The sequence below is a fragment of the Brachypodium distachyon genome, chromosome 2 (genome assembly GCF_000005505.3).
Source record: "Brachypodium distachyon strain Bd21 chromosome 2, Brachypodium_distachyon_v3.0, whole genome shotgun sequence".
NCBI classification, from domain to species: domain Eukaryota; kingdom Viridiplantae; phylum Streptophyta; class Magnoliopsida; order Poales; family Poaceae; genus Brachypodium; species Brachypodium distachyon.
The window spans coordinates 36178771-36195694 of NC_016132.3; the positions used below are offsets into that span (position 1 = coordinate 36178771).

General features: G+C 48.6%; 1 protein-coding gene across 2 annotated transcripts; it reads left to right on the top strand.

Annotated features, from left to right (window-relative positions):
- The first annotated feature begins 1298 nt into the window (after positions 1–1298).
- LOC104583232 (uncharacterized isomerase BH0283) lies at positions 1299–16431 on the top strand. Of its 2 annotated transcripts, XM_014898951.2 has the most exons (3): positions 1299–1784; positions 4439–5024; positions 16206–16431. In XM_014898951.2, exons 1-2 carry the CDS (start codon positions 1779–1781, stop codon positions 4871–4873), a joined length of 441 nt encoding a protein of 146 aa, XP_014754437.1. In that variant the 5' UTR covers positions 1299–1778; the 3' UTR covers positions 4874–5024; positions 16206–16431. The 2 variants fall into 2 exon arrangements, 1 of the variants encoding a protein (XP_014754437.1); XR_002963994.1 differs by lacking the exons at positions 1299–1784; positions 16206–16431 and adding an exon at positions 9965–10040 and having other exon boundaries at positions 2942–5024.
- The last annotated feature ends 493 nt before the right edge of the window (positions 16432–16924 follow it).

The window sequence follows — 16924 nt, forward strand, 5'->3', positions numbered from 1 at the left end:
ATCGCGGCGGGTGTCGAGCAGAGCGCCCGGTCACGTGCCTCCTGTGAGGATGAGACGACAGCATCTCACGAGCGGCGGCGGGGTCGCGACCGGCTCGCCTGCTCTCGTGCAGGGGGATCGGCGGTTCCTGGTCGCGTGGGGGGATCGGCTGCTGCGGATCGCAGGTGGAGATTGGTGGCGACGGCAGGTGAGCAGGCGAGGCGGGCCACGGGGTGGAGGAGGAGGCGGCGGCCGTAGGGGAAGGGAAGGAGGGAGGGGGTGTGGGGGCGGGTGAAGCGGGCTGTCTAGCGGGGAAGAGGCGGGCCGCAGGGGGAGGAGGCGGCGGCGGCCGCAGGGGAAGGGAAGGAGGAGGAGGCGGCGTTGGAGGCTGGCTGGGTGAGGAGAAAAGAAAGAAAAAACGGTTCGGGCTGAAAAGTTCTCCTGCGGGTGGAATTTTCAGCATCAACAGGTAATCACTAAACGCACACGGTTAGCAAATAATCCATGTTTTGTTAGCCTGATTGTGGGGTTATTAGTTCTCCGTGTACGTTTAGTTGGATGGACGTTGGAATGAAAATGTTGGTGCCTTTATAAGCAGTAGAGATGCCACCTGCTGAACTTACTCTGCTTATCTCTTTTAAAAAAAATGAATGCAGTGAGCACTTTACTGTTTCTGAAAAAAGGAAACAAATTCCAATTGTCAATGCTGATTCTTCAAGCGCTGCAATATGCTACCATGTTGTTTTTCCTCATAGTATATTTTCGTGAATTTTGATGTTAACAACACATGCCCAGCATTTGCACTCAAATATATATTGAAGAACACGAGAGGCATACTCAACTGCACATTATGATGACCGTATGCACAGACTTAACTTGAGAGCATCCTGCTCTACCTGCATGAACCGGCCATAAAAAACCTTCAGTCAAACTGGACATATATCTTACAAATGCAATCGCTGCAGACATGATTTCTGCTGCGCGCGCTCTCGCTTGAAGTTCTGTCAAGTTTTCCCCTCCTTAACCGCCGGATAGGGATCAGCATCAAGCTGAGCATGTATATAATACAAATGGGCTTTCCACTCCTTAACAGCCTGCGATCGAGGTCAAGGGGTGCACCTTGGGCTGCCTGACGAGAGAGATCCCCTCACGGGCACGGCTGCGTCGCCGCAAGAGACCACAGGGGGACTCTTGCTGGGCCGCCCGCACCAACTTCTTCGGCACCATGTTCGCCTCCCGGCCGATCTATGCCACCGTGCACGCGCGAGGATCTATGCCACCGTGCAACGGCCTCCCCAAAAAACTCGTGTTTCAGAAAAATGTTAGTACTATTCGAAGAATATCCAATTGGAAAACAAAGAAAGAAAACACACGCGCACCACGGACCTTCGAACGGCGCCACCTCCATCCGTCCCTCGACGTCAACTCCGGCGAGCTTACTTTCTTCCCACCGAGATCCTTTGGTTGCTGGTGGAGCCCGTGCTCCCTCGCGTACTGCCCATGCCGTTGGTGGCGCGCGCGCGCCGGTGCCTCAAGTGCAGCGCCTGTTCACGTGACGGCCGGCGGGTGCGCCCACGAGGTGTTCGACAGAATGCTGCGTCGTCATTGCTTTTCTTCTGCGGGCTGGGAAGACAGCCGCCCTCGCCGCCGACGTCCTGGAGTGGGAGAAGTGCCGCCAGGGCTTCGATATCCCCAAACTCACCATCTGCGGGGCGGCAGCGCGTGAACGAGGAGGCTCGATCGGGGCGGTTGCAGCAGGCAAGATCGGGACCGCTTTCCTCCGTGACGCGCGCGCATACATGCAGGTATGGGTTCATTCGAATCCTGTGTGGTTTTATCCCATTAGAAATTTTCCTGCCAAATGTCTTTCGATCGGATCATCAGACGAAGGAATGCATTTCTCCAAATATTTCTCATGGGTTGCTTTTCTACAGCCTAGTTATTAAAGATTCCAAGTATGAGGTTAGTGCGTATGGAAATATTTTTTAATATGCACGCGCTTTCTGCCTCCCAAAATTTCCACATGGAAACTTATTATCTATAATACTACTCGTAGTTTTTTTTTTGATAATGCTTCTGTAAGATTCCTCCAAAGCTGGAGTCAAACGTCTCTCCGGCCTTGTTAACCACCAAACAATAATAACAAAAATGTTCCTCTCAAAAAATAATAACAAAAATGTTAATATGTCGTAAATCTAGTTGCGTAAATGCGCAGGCCACCCACCTAGTTAGTGTAAATTAAGCCAGCTAGACATCCCGGCTCAACGTTAGGGGTGGGTGTTCGTTTTTAACCCATAATTCAGTTTGGTTTTTCTGGCGTTTTAATTATTTGGTTAACGAGAAATGTACACTGAAATATGATCGGTTTTTCAGCTATATGACATTTCGGTTTGTTGTTCGGTTTAAACTGATATGACCAAACTTGTGAAACAAATAAAATCAAATCATGAATTTTAGGAGATTAGTCCCACACATCTATTAGTACTAGATACGTCTTTAAAAACCGAGAGTAGTCCAATACATTCATGATTCATAGCAGTGGTGAAACTTGATGGGCTAGCGACATACATTGTACAGAGTCAGTCGGAAAAAACAATACATTGAAAAGAGGTTTTGGGCTATTTCTTGTTAGTTCGGTCTATTCGTTTAACCGAGGACCTTAACAAAATTAAATTCGGTTAATCACACTTAGCTATGGAAATCAATGACGGCTAACTTGGTTCGGTTAATGTTTTGGTTGTGATTAATTCGGTTTTGGTGTTCCCGTTTTTACGCCCACCCCTAGTCAACGTCATCCGTGCATGGCAGCGCGCGTGTGATTAAGAAAAGGCTAGCGTGATTTCGTACGCGTGCGGCGGCGTGCTCGATGCCAAATTATTTTTAACCATGTCGTTAATTAGGATATCTGCAAGCACATGGGATCTCTGATTAGGCGCCAAGTCATATCCGCAAGTGGAACCTAGCTAGCCTGCCGCGCGCGCCTATAGAACTCTTGTTGGATCGGCTCATATCGTCAAAGCAAGGAAGGCCAGGCACATGTTTTGTCTCTTTTTCCACAACTCCACAGCTAGTTGTGCACGCAACTACTATCCAACGGCCTATATTGTTTTAAGATCTGTGCAATGTGTATTTTACATCTATGCCCTCCCATAAAGAAGCCAAAGTGTAATATCTACAAATCAATCAATTATCATATCCCTGCCTACCCCCACTCCCATCTCTCCCCAGTTTCCACCCGGCGAGCTGCCGCCTACCCCCGCATCCTCCGACCTGACGCCTCCTCCTGCCTCTCCACGCCCACCTCCTCTCCTCCGGCCACCTCACCTCCTCACCGGCCATGCTCACATCTCTAGTCTCCCTCTACGTACGCACGCGTCCCGGCCCTCCACGCCCACCTCCCGCTCCTCCTCTCCCACTTCTCCCTGGCTCTGATCGGATGGGATCCGGCGGGATCCGCCTCCCTCGGGCCGGATCGAGCGGGATCCGCGCGACCGCCGCCGGCCATCGGGGTCTAATTTCTCTTCGTTTTTTTCCCTCTGTTCATACGAGCTTCACGTTCTGCGCCATGGCGCCGAGCAAAGGGACCTGGCATGAAGGACCTCTCCATCCTTCGTTTGATTTTTTGCTTCTAAATCTGAAAATTTTGTTCGTCCTTTGGCAACTCTCGGCTCCGGCAACTCCTTCCTCCATCTGTGTTGATGTTTTTTTCTCAATTTTTCAGATCCGAAATTCTTGGCATGTTTCTTGTTTTGTTCCAAAATTTACGTGCTTTCTTTTATTTATTAATTTCCTTGTTTTGCATTCTCGAGGGAGAGAGATAAATTAGGATCTGCTGCATTCTCGAGGGAAAGAGAGAAATTAGGATCTGCTGCCATTTTTCCCCAGCCCAAAGCATTTTGTGATTAGAAGTGTGTAAAATTTTGGACGCATGAAAAAATACATACCAGGAGAAGAAGTTTCCACAGTAGAAGAAAAGAAAAATGAAATTCGTAAAATTATGGAGAAGTGACTTGCCAGTCGATGAAGATCTTGCGAAATGTATAAGAAAAACAAGTACGGGTTCTATACTTGTATTCTCGGACAGCCAGGGTTGTCCAATTCACCGGGTGTTGAAGAATGAAATTCATAAACATTTGATGGTGTGTATGAAAGAAGTTAAGGACTGGACAATGAGAAAGACCAAAAACATGAAGGTGCAAGTTGTAAAAAGACAGCACGAATCTCCAAGAATCCTGCGGCTAGGATAGTAGATGTCGGTCAAACTAGTTGTGGGAATGAGTTTTTGCATGTTTTGGAGGTAGCTTGGCAGCTGCTTGGTGGAAAAAATGGCCAAGAGAGCCACCCAGTACGCCAGTACACGGGCCTGGCCCTGTTAGTAACTGTTCCTTTGTTCTTTCTGGATTTGCTTGGAGTAGCACACAGTTAGTTTGCTCGCATTTGAAGTGATTTACATATATAGGTGAATGCGTTCGCGGACGAGGCGTTCAAGGGCAACCCGGCGGCGGTGTGCCTCTTGGAGGGGGAGGACGTCAATGGCGCCGACGAGCGGTGGTTGCAGTCTGTCGCCACGGAGTTCAACGCCCCCATGACTGCCTTCCTCTCCCGTACTACTCACGCCGCCGCCGCCGCCGCGCCTCCGCGGTTCCACATCCGCTGGTTCAGCCCCGTCACGGAGGTCACGCTCTGCGGGCACGCCACGCTCGCGGCCGCCCACTTCCTCTTCACCGCCGTTCTGATCGCCGCGGAGGACGGTGATGACATGATGGCCGAGTTCGTGACCAAGTCCGGGATGATCCTGGCTGCCAAGAAGGTTCCCGCACCAGTACTGCAGAGTCAGGTCAGCAGTAGTACTTGTCCGGCGTTCATCGAGCTGGATTTCCCCATATGTACGTGAGGTTTTCGTGGAGTCCACCCACAACGAGCTGCCATCCCTATTTTTAAACGCCGATCTCCGGATCGCCAGCGTTCACAGGACGTCCCTGTTTTTGAACGACGGGCTCAAGGTCGCCAGCGTTCACAGGACGTCAATCACCGACGACTTTATTGTACGTACTACTACTTCCATCACCCCTAATTAACGACTTTTAAATTACCAAGTACTCTCTCATTTCAAAATATAAAGTCTTCTAGTTTTATACTACCAAGTTAAACTTTTTAAATTCAACCAAGTTTATAGAAACGGAGGTAGTACATGCTTCCATTGCCAGTGAATATGCATGCATCTACATAACCATACATTTGAATATGTGAGCACGAGAGCTTTTCTTTGTGCATCTAATTCTTATATACACTACTACAGAAAAGCTTATCAGTAACGGTCGAAAAACAACATCAATAACGGCCGGGGCCGCCGTTACTAACTTCCTGCCAGTAATGAAGGGTATCATCAGTAAAGGTCGCTCTGACCGTTACTGATATACCATCATCAGTAAGCGACCGTCACTGATGATGGGTATCATTAGTGATGGTCACGTTTCCGCTTACATCAGTAACGGGTCGCTTAGCCACATCAGTTGCGGGCGAGCGACCGACACTAATACATTTTCAGTAATTAAAAAAATAAATGAAACCACAGAAAATACACAGCATTTATACACAGCACATATATATACACAGCACAACACATCACAGAAAAATACATAGCCACATCATTTAAAGCATATAAAGAATACAAATGTATCTCACTTCATGACATTGATTACAAAGTGTCAAAATTTCATAGCAAAATCAAGTTTGAAGCTATTGTTGTGGGTGAACCCTAGTCACCACTTGTTCCACGCGTTCGTATAAGTTCCCGCTAGGCTTGATGACCTCATTGTTGATGAGATGGACGAACTCTCTTTGAATGTTATACACGACCCATTTAGGTCGGTGTGCCATTGTTATTCGGGACCGCCAGTACTCTTCCACAGCCGCGATTGACCCCTTCCACTCAGGCTTGAACATGCTGTCATTCTCCATAAGGATGTGACAGCAGTAGTAGCCACAGAACACACTGTCTGGCGGCTGTTGCTGGCAAGGGAACCTGTGGTCGTGGTGAGGCTCATCTTTATAGCCTTTACCAGCTAGCTAGTTTTCCCTTGGTCGCCACTTTCCAAGCAGTGTTAATGAGTGATTTGATGGGTTTCCAGAACCTACCTCGAACACCCTTCTTCGGAAGCAGTCAATCGAAGTAGTACACCACGGACCAAGGCAAACAAATGAGTAGTGTCACCCAATGGTCTCTGTTTTCAAAAGAAACAAACTTTAGTATCTAAGGGTGTATAAGAACGACTGAATTAGAAAAAACAAACGGTTTCATATATAAAATTCAGTTTACTCCAAATTAAGAAAGAAGAGGATAAAGTCGTGGTCCGCGTATTTCTCCAGACATGCCACCAAGTATTTAGACGCCAGGGTTCTTGAGGGATCCTTTTCTGGCTCAAGACCGATGTCACCGTAGTTGAACACCGCGGGGTTTAGAATGGCTACGTTTTTGACCTCCATTCGCCGCATGTCCCTTATTTGGTAGGCATACCACAGCCTTAAGAGGTTGATATCAAGCTTGGCGGTTGAAGAGGTGGAACAGTTCGTTGAACTCCACACCAAAGGTGATAGGACGTTCCTGAATGTTTCCAATTTCTTGCTCAAAGAAGCCATAGTCTCGTGGGATTCGAACATTGATTTGTTGGGCATGCTGTTGAGAACCAGCCGATGCTTGCATGTAAAACTGACGAAGCTCTTGCATCTTTCTGGACACGGCACGCAGGGCATCTTCGGTGAGCATCGGTCTTTCAGGATAGTAAATAAGCACCCGGTCAAACTCCCTAGCCACGAAATAGGATCCGTCTTCGAATCTGTGGCCTTGACGAGGGTTTTTCATGAGAATGTCAGGCCTATTGTCTTCTCAGACTCCAGTTATGTCAGGCACATAGTGCATCTCATTTTTATTGACATTCGAGGAGTCCTTGATGGTCTTGCCGCCGCGCCCCCTCTTTTTATGCCTCCTCTTATTGTCCCATGCCTTTTGCTCCTCTGCCTTGTACTTGTCATCGATCTTGCGGCCACCCATGGACTCAGCGGCACCCAAGAGAGAGAAGGTAGTAGGGACGCTTCCAGCCCGTGCCGACCCTGTGGTCTGGCTATCTTTAAGCTGTGGAGACATCGACATTGCCCGCTCTTCATCTCCGCCGGCATCGACAGGAGGCAGTATCCTGGGGAAAGGCCGAGCAGCAATTGAGAAGTACCTTTGTGGGCGGAGGGAGATGGAGTCACAGAGGGCCGGCGCTGGTTGTAGAGAGATACCAAGCTCCTAGGCCACATAATGCGGTAGTTTGAACAACCGCCTAGGATATCCACGCATTCCTCCGGAGGTAGCGGGATAGCATAATCACGATGCTCCTCGACGACGGAGTCCACCATCACACTCGCTTGTGTGTCGTTCATAAGAATGTCGTGCACCAGTGGCGGTGATTGTCTGGGCATAAGGCGGCCAATGGCGCCTACAGGCTTCTCAGGCTTGTCTACGTGAATACAACACTTCACCGGTGCCTACGCGTAACAAGAAGAAGGCATATGTGTGTAAGATCTTTATTCATGAAGGTAAGGAGTGAAAAAGAGTTTGAAAAGTATGCTTACAAGGATGTTGTCGCTCGGATCCGGATCGTTATCCCGGATGCCCTCGCTTGGGTCTGGTTGGCTAGCGGGGGGGGGGGGGGGGGTTGTCGATGCTAGGAGCCAGGCTGTATCCTGGGGTGTATGTGTCATCGTCTTCCATACGTGTGTCGGAGGCGGCACTGCTCTTCAGCAGGGTGCTCTTTCGCTGGGGAAGAGGAGGAAGAGGTGGAAGGAGGTTCCTCAAACCGTCCACTCCTCCCCCGAGTATGGCATCAATGGAGGGGTGGTCTTTGGCCAATGCTGACACCAAATGATGGATGGCTTGCACTGCATATTCTCTTGACACCTCTTGACACACCATAGATGCTTGCTCTCGTGCATCCGCCTTAACTTGTTCTATTATTTCAGCAGAAGCGGGGAGCTTTTTCTGGACCCTGCTTCGCTTCGGAGCAGGCGGGAAATAATCATCCCAGCAGTCCCCTTCGCCTTCCCCTAGAACATGGCCCGTGTGCTCCGCCTTTTGCAAGCCGGCGGTCACAACCGACTCCCACCTCTTGCTCTGCACGGAGTCAGCGGATGTTTCTGACCTCTTGCTCTCCTCCCATTTGTGGGCATTTTCTTGTTATCATATAAGATAGGACGTGAGTATATATGGATCATGAGTGTCATAATTAACGCCGAAAACAAATTAATGGACGTGAACCCTTACCGTAAAATTTTTAACAGGCGGCTGCATTGGCTCAATGCCCGCCCACTCCTCTGGTGTCATGTGCTGACGTGCATATTCTCTAGCACGTTTATCCTCCAGAATGTTATGCACTGGAGGCACCCTGTCTGCCGCCTCGAGAATTCGGTCCTGGTTGCGCAAGACCTTCCTCTTCCCCCTCTTTCCCTGCACTCCCTAGCCTGTGGTTCAACGGCTTCCTCGCGCGCAACGCCCTCATACGTTCACTCTTCGCAATGAAGGCAGGGTCAGACGATTCCTTCTTGAATTTTTCCCATTCGGCCTCATCAGTTATCGACGGCCATTTCTTCTTGATGATCTCATAAGGTTTGTCCATCCACTTTCTAGTGGTGGTTTTCCAAGTAGCAAGACCATTCCGCACTGCTATGTTGATGGATGTTCGGAATCGCTCGCGCCACTCATCAGTGACTTGGAACCGCCTTTCAACGTCCGCCATGCACGTGTTTCTAACGACTTCAGAGATGTCATTCCACTCGTCGGTGATCTTGCAATATTTACGTGCAACGGCTCCACAGGTGGTTGCGAAGGCCTTCTGTCCCCTCTCAGGCGACTCCGGGCGGCCTCTGTCAGAGAGCCGGGTGACCACGTAGCAAAACTCATTCAAGTTGTGGCTCCCCCTCGGCGTCTTCTTCCTTGGCTTCGAAGCCGTAGAAGCAATTGGCTGCGGGTTACTCTCTTCCACCCGTCACTCCTTGTCTTGCTCTTCTGAACGAGAGCTACCTTCGCCATAGCTAGGATCGCCGCCAGAGCTGGCAATTTGCTCTCCCGATGAAGACTCTTCATCGACACGACCTACCTCCTCAGGAGCTACGTCCTCAAGAACTGATTTCTGGCTACTCTTGCCCATTTCATACCTATGCCATCAAAATCATCAAATATATATCGGCCGAAAATTTCGGCATGACCTATGCTATAAAACTAGCAAATTTTGTCTACTAGGAGCTTGAAACCTACATAAAAAACCCACCCGCATATGTACCCCCTCGGCACGATGGTCGGCCCCTTCTCCAATGACCTGACACGATGGTCGGGCCCGCCCACAATTCATTACTCAACTCCCACGAGTACTCGATCAATATCATATAAAACAGCTAAAATAGCGTGTGTATCATATTAACAGCATGTCTCTCTCTCTCTCTCTCTCTCTCTCTATATATATATATATATATATATATATATATATATATCATATAAAACACCTAAGAAACAAAGCAAAACAACAGCATATAAGATCTGAGCAAGAAGAAATGGCTCCGGATTTACTTCGCTAAAATAGCATATAAGATAGCATGTATATATGACAGCATCTAATAATCATTTGTCTACTACTATTTGTTACTAGACAAAACCATGAAATCAGCATCTAATAATCTAATAATGAATTCTAAATTCCAACTCCTAGTCCACATTTGATATGCTTTATTCTGAATTATAGGAAACAAAGTATTTGACAGCATCTAATAAGAAAAAGATAGTATGTTCACATTCTAATAAGAAAAAGAAGCATTCTAAATTCCAGCTCCTAGTCCACATTCTAATAAGCAAAATATGGCACTATGTTGCTCCTTTTGAATATATTTAGCCAATATTAAGAAAATCAGTTCACTACTCATAAGCAATCTTGCTTCTTTTGAATATATTTAGCCATATGGGGAATCAAATCGGCAAGAACGTACCTAGGGTTTGTCGGCGGAGGAGGAAGACGGTGCGGATGGAGGAGGAAGACGGCGCTCGGGGCAGCGCAAGGTCGACGGCGGCGGGCTCCGGGTGAGGACGGGGAGGCGCGGGCTCGGGGCGGAGGAGGAAGACGGCGCGGAGGCGTCGGGCTCGGCGACGCATGGTCGAGGCGGGGGCGTCGGGCTCGGCGACGGCGGGCTCCGGGCGCGGTGGCGACGCTCGGGGCGAGGATGACGAGGCGCAGGCTCGGGGCTGAGGAGGAAGACGACGCGGGGGCTTCGGGCTGGGCGGCATGTGGTCGAGGCGGGGGCGTCGGGCTCGGTGGCGCGGGCTCCGGGCACGGTGGCGGCGCTCGGGGCGAGGACGGCGAGGCGTGGGCTCGGGGCAGAGGAGGAAGACGGTGCGGGGGCGAGGACGACGAGGTCGACAGCGGCGGCTGCACAAAAATCTGGGGGCGCTAGGGTTAGAGCCCACTACTGGTCTGCTAGGAAGCGACGCGCAGGCGAGAAGAATAACGGGTTAGGGTTTCGGTTCTTCTTTTTATATGCCGAAGTACATCAGTGGCGGTCGCCTTCACACGTGACCGTTACTGATGTGCATCTATACATCAGTAACAGGCGAGCCGCAACGTGACCGTTACTGATGATCTAGTATCAGTAACGGTTGGGTATGTAGGCGATCGTTACTGATGTATAGATGCACATCAGTAACGGGCAATCAACCAGGCGACCGTTACTGATGTTCATCTATACTTGTTGAGCTTTGTACCAATTTAAATTACAGGAATGTTTAAAAAATTTAAAACCTGTCCTTTTGAGTGTTTTAGGACATGTACTTGTCACATTCATTCGATGAAACAAAAAAGTGAAAGTTTGATGAATAAATTCATGCATTTTGTCTAGTATTTATGCTAAATTTAATTTTAAAAATTCATCACATAATACCTATAATTTTGGATTGAATTTTTAGTAGTGATAAAGCCATGTACTAACATGCATACACAAAAGTACATCGACCACACATAATTTCACTTAGTACAAAGTTTGCATTCAAATTCAGTACAAGTACTTTACAATGTGACTACTAGGCCTTCTCCTTCCTTCGGTAAGTCATAACTTGACTCCTTGCAGTAGTGCTTCTGAGGTAGGGTTTTTGTCGTATTTTCTCGCTCTCGCTACCATCACTTCTTCTTTTCTCTCTCCTTTTCCTCGTTAATATCGTGCGTTCCGCTTCTTCGTCATCTGCGGCGGTCGTCGGATCATGGAAACCTTCGTAGTCTTCTTGTGAAGTAACTCTGTCCACTCCAACAATGCTTCTTTCCCTCTTCTTACTACGACGCGGCCTTTATTTGCCGGGTCGTCCATGTAGAATACCTGTTTGCATTGCTTAGCAAAGACCCATATGGTTCCTCTCTTGCCGGGATTTTTGTCAGGTCAACTTGTTCACGAGGGATCTCAGGAGGTAGCACCATTGTCATGAACCTGTGACTTACTTCTTTGTCACTTTTGGTCCATCTTACACGGAACATTGGGATCTTTGTGATCGAATACTCCAATTCCCAGATCTCCTCGATAACGCCGAAGAACGCTTTGGTTTTGCTGTTGTCGTCGGTCGCGGTCTCAAAAGTCATGACTACACCACTATTTTGATACGTGCTTTTACGGTCCTGAGACGCAGTGTAGAAGTTATAGCCGTTGATCGCATATGATTGCCAAGTAGAGGCGTGGTAAGCAGGTTCCCGTGACAAATATGCAACCGTCTCTTCAGATTCATTGGTCGTCTTCCTGCTGTACCAATAATTCTTCAGCCACGCTGCGAATGTTTTATTGTGCTCCCAGTGGATCCAGACTTCTCCTCTTTTAGGGTTTTCATTTCGCAGTTGTTCCATGTGCATTTCCTGATAAGGCCGGCAGCAATCGGCAGTTTGCAACACAACCAAATTTGCTCTTTCAAAGTCAACTTCCCTTCCTCTTCCATAGACATTAAGGAATGTATGTCCAAGGCCACCTTCGCCATCGAGCTTGCCATTGTGCCGTGATTCGGGAACACCTATTGATTTCCGATCTTCCAACCAATCCGTGCAGAACTCGATGCACTCTTCTGTCCTAAAGCCTTCCACGATGCTACCTTCCGGACGCGATCTGTTACGAACGTAGCGCTTCAGAACCCCGTTGTATCATGCAGGGCCATACATGTTATGCAGGAACGAGGGCCTAGGGACAAGATCTCATCGCATATGTGGATCATTAGATGGACCATGATATCGAAGAATGATGGAGGGAAGAACACCTCGAGTTCGCACAGAATCTGTATCATACTATCCTACAGTATCTGGCATCGTCTAACGGTGATTGACTTCTGCGAGATGCTGTCAAAGAAATCAGAAAGCTTCATGATTGTCTCCCTTACGTGCGACTCCATGATACGTCTGATTGCGACTGGAAGTAACTGAGTGAGTATGACATGGTTGTCGTGAGACTTCATGCCGGATAGATTGTGACTCTTCATGTCAACTAGATGCTTGATGCTCGACGAGTAGTTCGCTGGGATTTTAATGCCCTGCAGGCACTGGCACATCCTATGCAACTCGTCTTTGTACGGGTTGTAACATGCAAGACGACATCGCGTGGTCACCGTCACGAAACCATTCTTGTCGGCTGCCGACACTTGATCTTTGCCCCACAACTCTTTCCTGATAGACATGAGTTCCAGGTCCTTCCATGCGTTGGGTCCATTTTTCGTCTTCTCTGGAATGTTCATCAGCAACCCCAGCACGCTGTCGCATACATTTTTCTCCGTGTGCATGACATCTATGCTGTGGTGGCATTCTAAATATGCCCAGTACTCAAGGTCCCAGAATACGGACCTCCTTTTCCACACGACGCCTTCAGGTTCCTTATATTTCTTCGCAGTAATCTTTCCGGGGACAACCTCAAGATCTTTCAGAATTTTGAGGATTTGCATACCAGACTTCTCCTTCGGCGCTGTCCCGTGCTCCGTCTTCCCGTTGAACCTTTCCTTGTCATCCCTCCAAGGGTCTTTAGCATCCAACCACTTTCGGTGGCCCATGTACACAATTTTGGATGAAGCGGGCAACTTCTCCGATGTCGTGTTTTCCTCGCACTTTGTACAGGCCTTGTAGCCATGTGTCACCTGGCATGAAGTATTTCCATTCGCGGGGTAGTCATGCACGCAGGTCAGAAGCGCTACTCTCATCGTGAAGTACTCCCTCCTGTTTGCGTCCCAAACCACTCTGCCAGGGTTCCAAAACTGCTTCAGCTCATCCTTCACTAGCTGCAGATACACATTTAGGTCAGCTCCCGGCTGCTTTGGACCCTGTATGAGCATGCACATGTGGATGTACTTTCTCTTCATGATTAACCATGGAGGAAGGTTGTAGACAACAAGATTATTGGCCATGTGCTGTGCTTGTTGTTCATGTTTCCGAAAGGATTTATCCCGTCAGTGCTGAGACCGAGCCTCAGGTTTCTGGGCTCTGCCCCGAAATCTGGAAATGCCGTGTCGAAGTTCCTCCACTGAGTCCCATCGGCAGGGTGTCTTAAGACCCCAGCTTCCTCGACACGGTAGTGCCCGTCAGGATCGAATGTTGCCTGCGCCGGATCGTGATGGACGAGATACCTTGTCCTTAATGTTCTGCATCCAACGCTCAACTCGGCCACCTGCCGTAAGATACCAGACAGTCTTTGCCGGCCTCCCCTTCATCACTTCTTCCCCAACGTCTTCGCTAGCTCTGGCGTTTTTCTTCTTGTATCTCGATGCACCGCATATGTGGCAGCTCTCATGGTTCTCGTACTCTCCAATGTATACCATGCAGTCGTTTGGACATGAATGATCACGCAATCTAATTCAAGCGGGCATGTAATCTTCTTCGCCTCGTATGTGCTCTTGGGCAGCTTGTTTGGATGTGGAAAACCGAAGCAAGGTAACTCAACAAGTCCGTGAAGCCCTTGTCTGACCAGCATGATGCTGCCTTCAGCCTCAAAAGTTCGAGCATTACTTCGAGCACGTTGTTTTCTTCGCCAGCTCCATCATACAAGGGTGTGTTTGCGTCCTCCAACGATTTTTTGAACTGAGCAGACTCTGCCTCATCTTCGGGGTCCTCCAGGTCCCGTAGGTTCGGGTCATCTAGCATTTCGGCAATCCTGTCACGTAGAGCTCCTTCACCTTCCACATTACCTTCCTCATCGACCCTTGTTTCTTCCTCGGAATTATTCGCCAAATCATACCGCAAGACATCATCATCTTCTTTATCACTACCGACATCAACCGCATCCTCCCCGTGACAAGTCTAGCGTGAATAACCTTCCACAAAACCCGATGCCAGCACGTGCATCTGAACATCTTCAGACTTCATCATGCATGTGTTTCCATATTTGCGACATGGACAACACATCATCACAAGTCCTTTTCGTTCCATATCACCTTTCGCGACTCAAAAAAAGATCCGTCGATTCGGTTATCCATCGAGCATTGATTCTTTCCGTGGCGTACATCCAAGAACGGTCCTTCGATTTACAACACAATACACAAGAAAACACAAAGCAAAATAGTTAGCCTAATAATTAACAAGGGGATTAAGGTGTTAATTAACTGGGGTTAAGGGGCTAACTAAAAATTTGAAATTAGGGACATTCGGAGAGAAATTGGAGGCCGGCGAGAAAGATCGGGAGGGAGAGAGAGCTCGCAAGGGAGAGGTAAGCTCCGGGCGACGACGAGGAGGCCGCATTTTGGCCGGCGGCCGGAGCTCAAAAATTTGAAATTGGGAAACTTCGGAGAGAAATTGGAGGCCAGGAGAAAGATCGGGAGGGAGAGAGAGCTCGCAAGTGAGAGGGAAGCTTCGGGCTCGAAAAATGGAGCTCGCCGGAGATGGGCTGCCGCCGGCCGGGGGAGAGAGGAGGAAGGGAGAGGGAGGAGAAGGGGCTACCTGGGCTCACCGGCGGCCATGGCGGCCGATTTGGGCAGCGCTTCGCCGTCGCCGGGGAAGAAGGGCCGCAGATGGTCCATTACGACGCGCAGCACGACCAGCTGCGAATCTGCCCCGCGTACTTAAACCGCGACAATCATCAGTGGCGGTCGGGACTTGGGCGATCGTTACTGATAATAGGGGATACATCAGTAACGGTCGCTTTAGTTCGGCCCGTTACTGATGTACCACACATCAGTGGCGGGCACGTTAGGGCGACCGTTACTGATGTACATCAGTAACGGTCGTCTCTTACGCGACCCCCACTGATGTCTCTCGTGAGGAATGATGGTACGTCAGTGGCGGTCACCTCTCGCGACCGTCACTGATGTATGGCCGGGGCCGGGCAGACCCCGCTCTGTTCATCAGTAACGGTCGCGGCAGCGACGGACACTAATGTTAATCATCAGTAACGGTCGCGCCGGACTCGTTACTGATGTGCCGTGAGATATAGACCGTTTTATAGTAGTGATATGATTGGTATTTTTAGATTATATATCAACATTATTATATGTTATTGGTATTTTAAGATTAGAGGCACGCGGCACATACTATAGTGGTAGCACACTTTTTTCATATAAGCCTCAAAGCGGGAGGTGAGAACTACTATTCCTTAATGTTTCGGTACCTTGGAGAGTCACGCCTTGATATTATATTATTTGATTCCAAATGGTAAATATAAAGTCCCTTATATGCAGGTAGGGCTGGCTAAAGAGCATGCTCGGTTCGTTAAGAGCTCGGTTCGTTAACGATCTGAGACCATTGTTCGGCTCGGTTCGTTAAGAGCTCGCGAGCACTCGTTAAAAGCTCGTTAAGATAAATAAATGGCAGATTTTTTTTGCATGACTATTTGTTTGGGATAAATTTTGACAGCAAATAAAATATATCCGAAACTGAACGGGGCTATTAAGATTGGAAATAACACATCAAAAGAGAAATAACGACACGTATCAAACTGAACAGGACCTTGTTTGTGGTAGTGCGCATTGCGCTCTGGCGCCATACTGGGCTCGAAAGCTGGGGAAACAAAAACTGACGGCGTTTCAGCTACGTACTGCATATGTCCTTGGCTTCCCGATAGACAACTGAATCAATCATTTTTTGGATATATCTACTGACTATATATATTTCGTCATTAAGAACTAATGCTACCACTAACTAATGTGCACGTACTTAATCAGATAAAATGTAATGGTTAATTGGTTCTCTTTCATATATCATCAGGTATCTAAAAGGAGTGGGACACTATATCTGGAGCTGGACGCCGCAAATCAGAGAGTAAGAATTCAGGGAGAAGCCGTTACTGTGATGTCCGGGACACTCATAACCTAGCTTGCCTGCTAGCTAGGATATATTGCCATCTACGCGACGATCACCCTCACGCATATCTCCATGCATGCATGGTCTCTCTATTGCAGTAGTATGAACTGATGATCAGTATATACTGTGTTGTGTGGTTACGTTTTGTTTCTTTTGTTGCGTGGTTTGACAGTAAACTAGTTAATTGGTAGCTTGTAGACGCACATACTAGATAGCAGATACCACATCCACCGAAGGCTGCGAGGTTGGTTCAACGCGGAGTCGCCATACTACTCCGCGTATGGGGACCGTACGCATACTTAGGGCGTGTTCGGGGACTGTCTAGCTTCAGGAAACTCCTTCGATCCAGCTTCCCGCAGCAATTCTAGCATCCCGATCGGAGCAGAAAATGTTCAGCACTGCTCAGAGTTCGGCTGGGCCAAAAGCCCATTTCCGTCGGGCTGGCTCGCTAAGGAATACCAAGATCCTGGGCTGGTCTCTGGTGCGTCGTGATCACCCTGCGATGCAAACACACTGCCCCCGGATCATCAATCGGTCCCAAATCAATTGAATTTGGTTGATCGGATTCCAAGATTAATTCATTCAAGAACATGAGAAGAAGGAATTGAATTGATTTGTTAGTT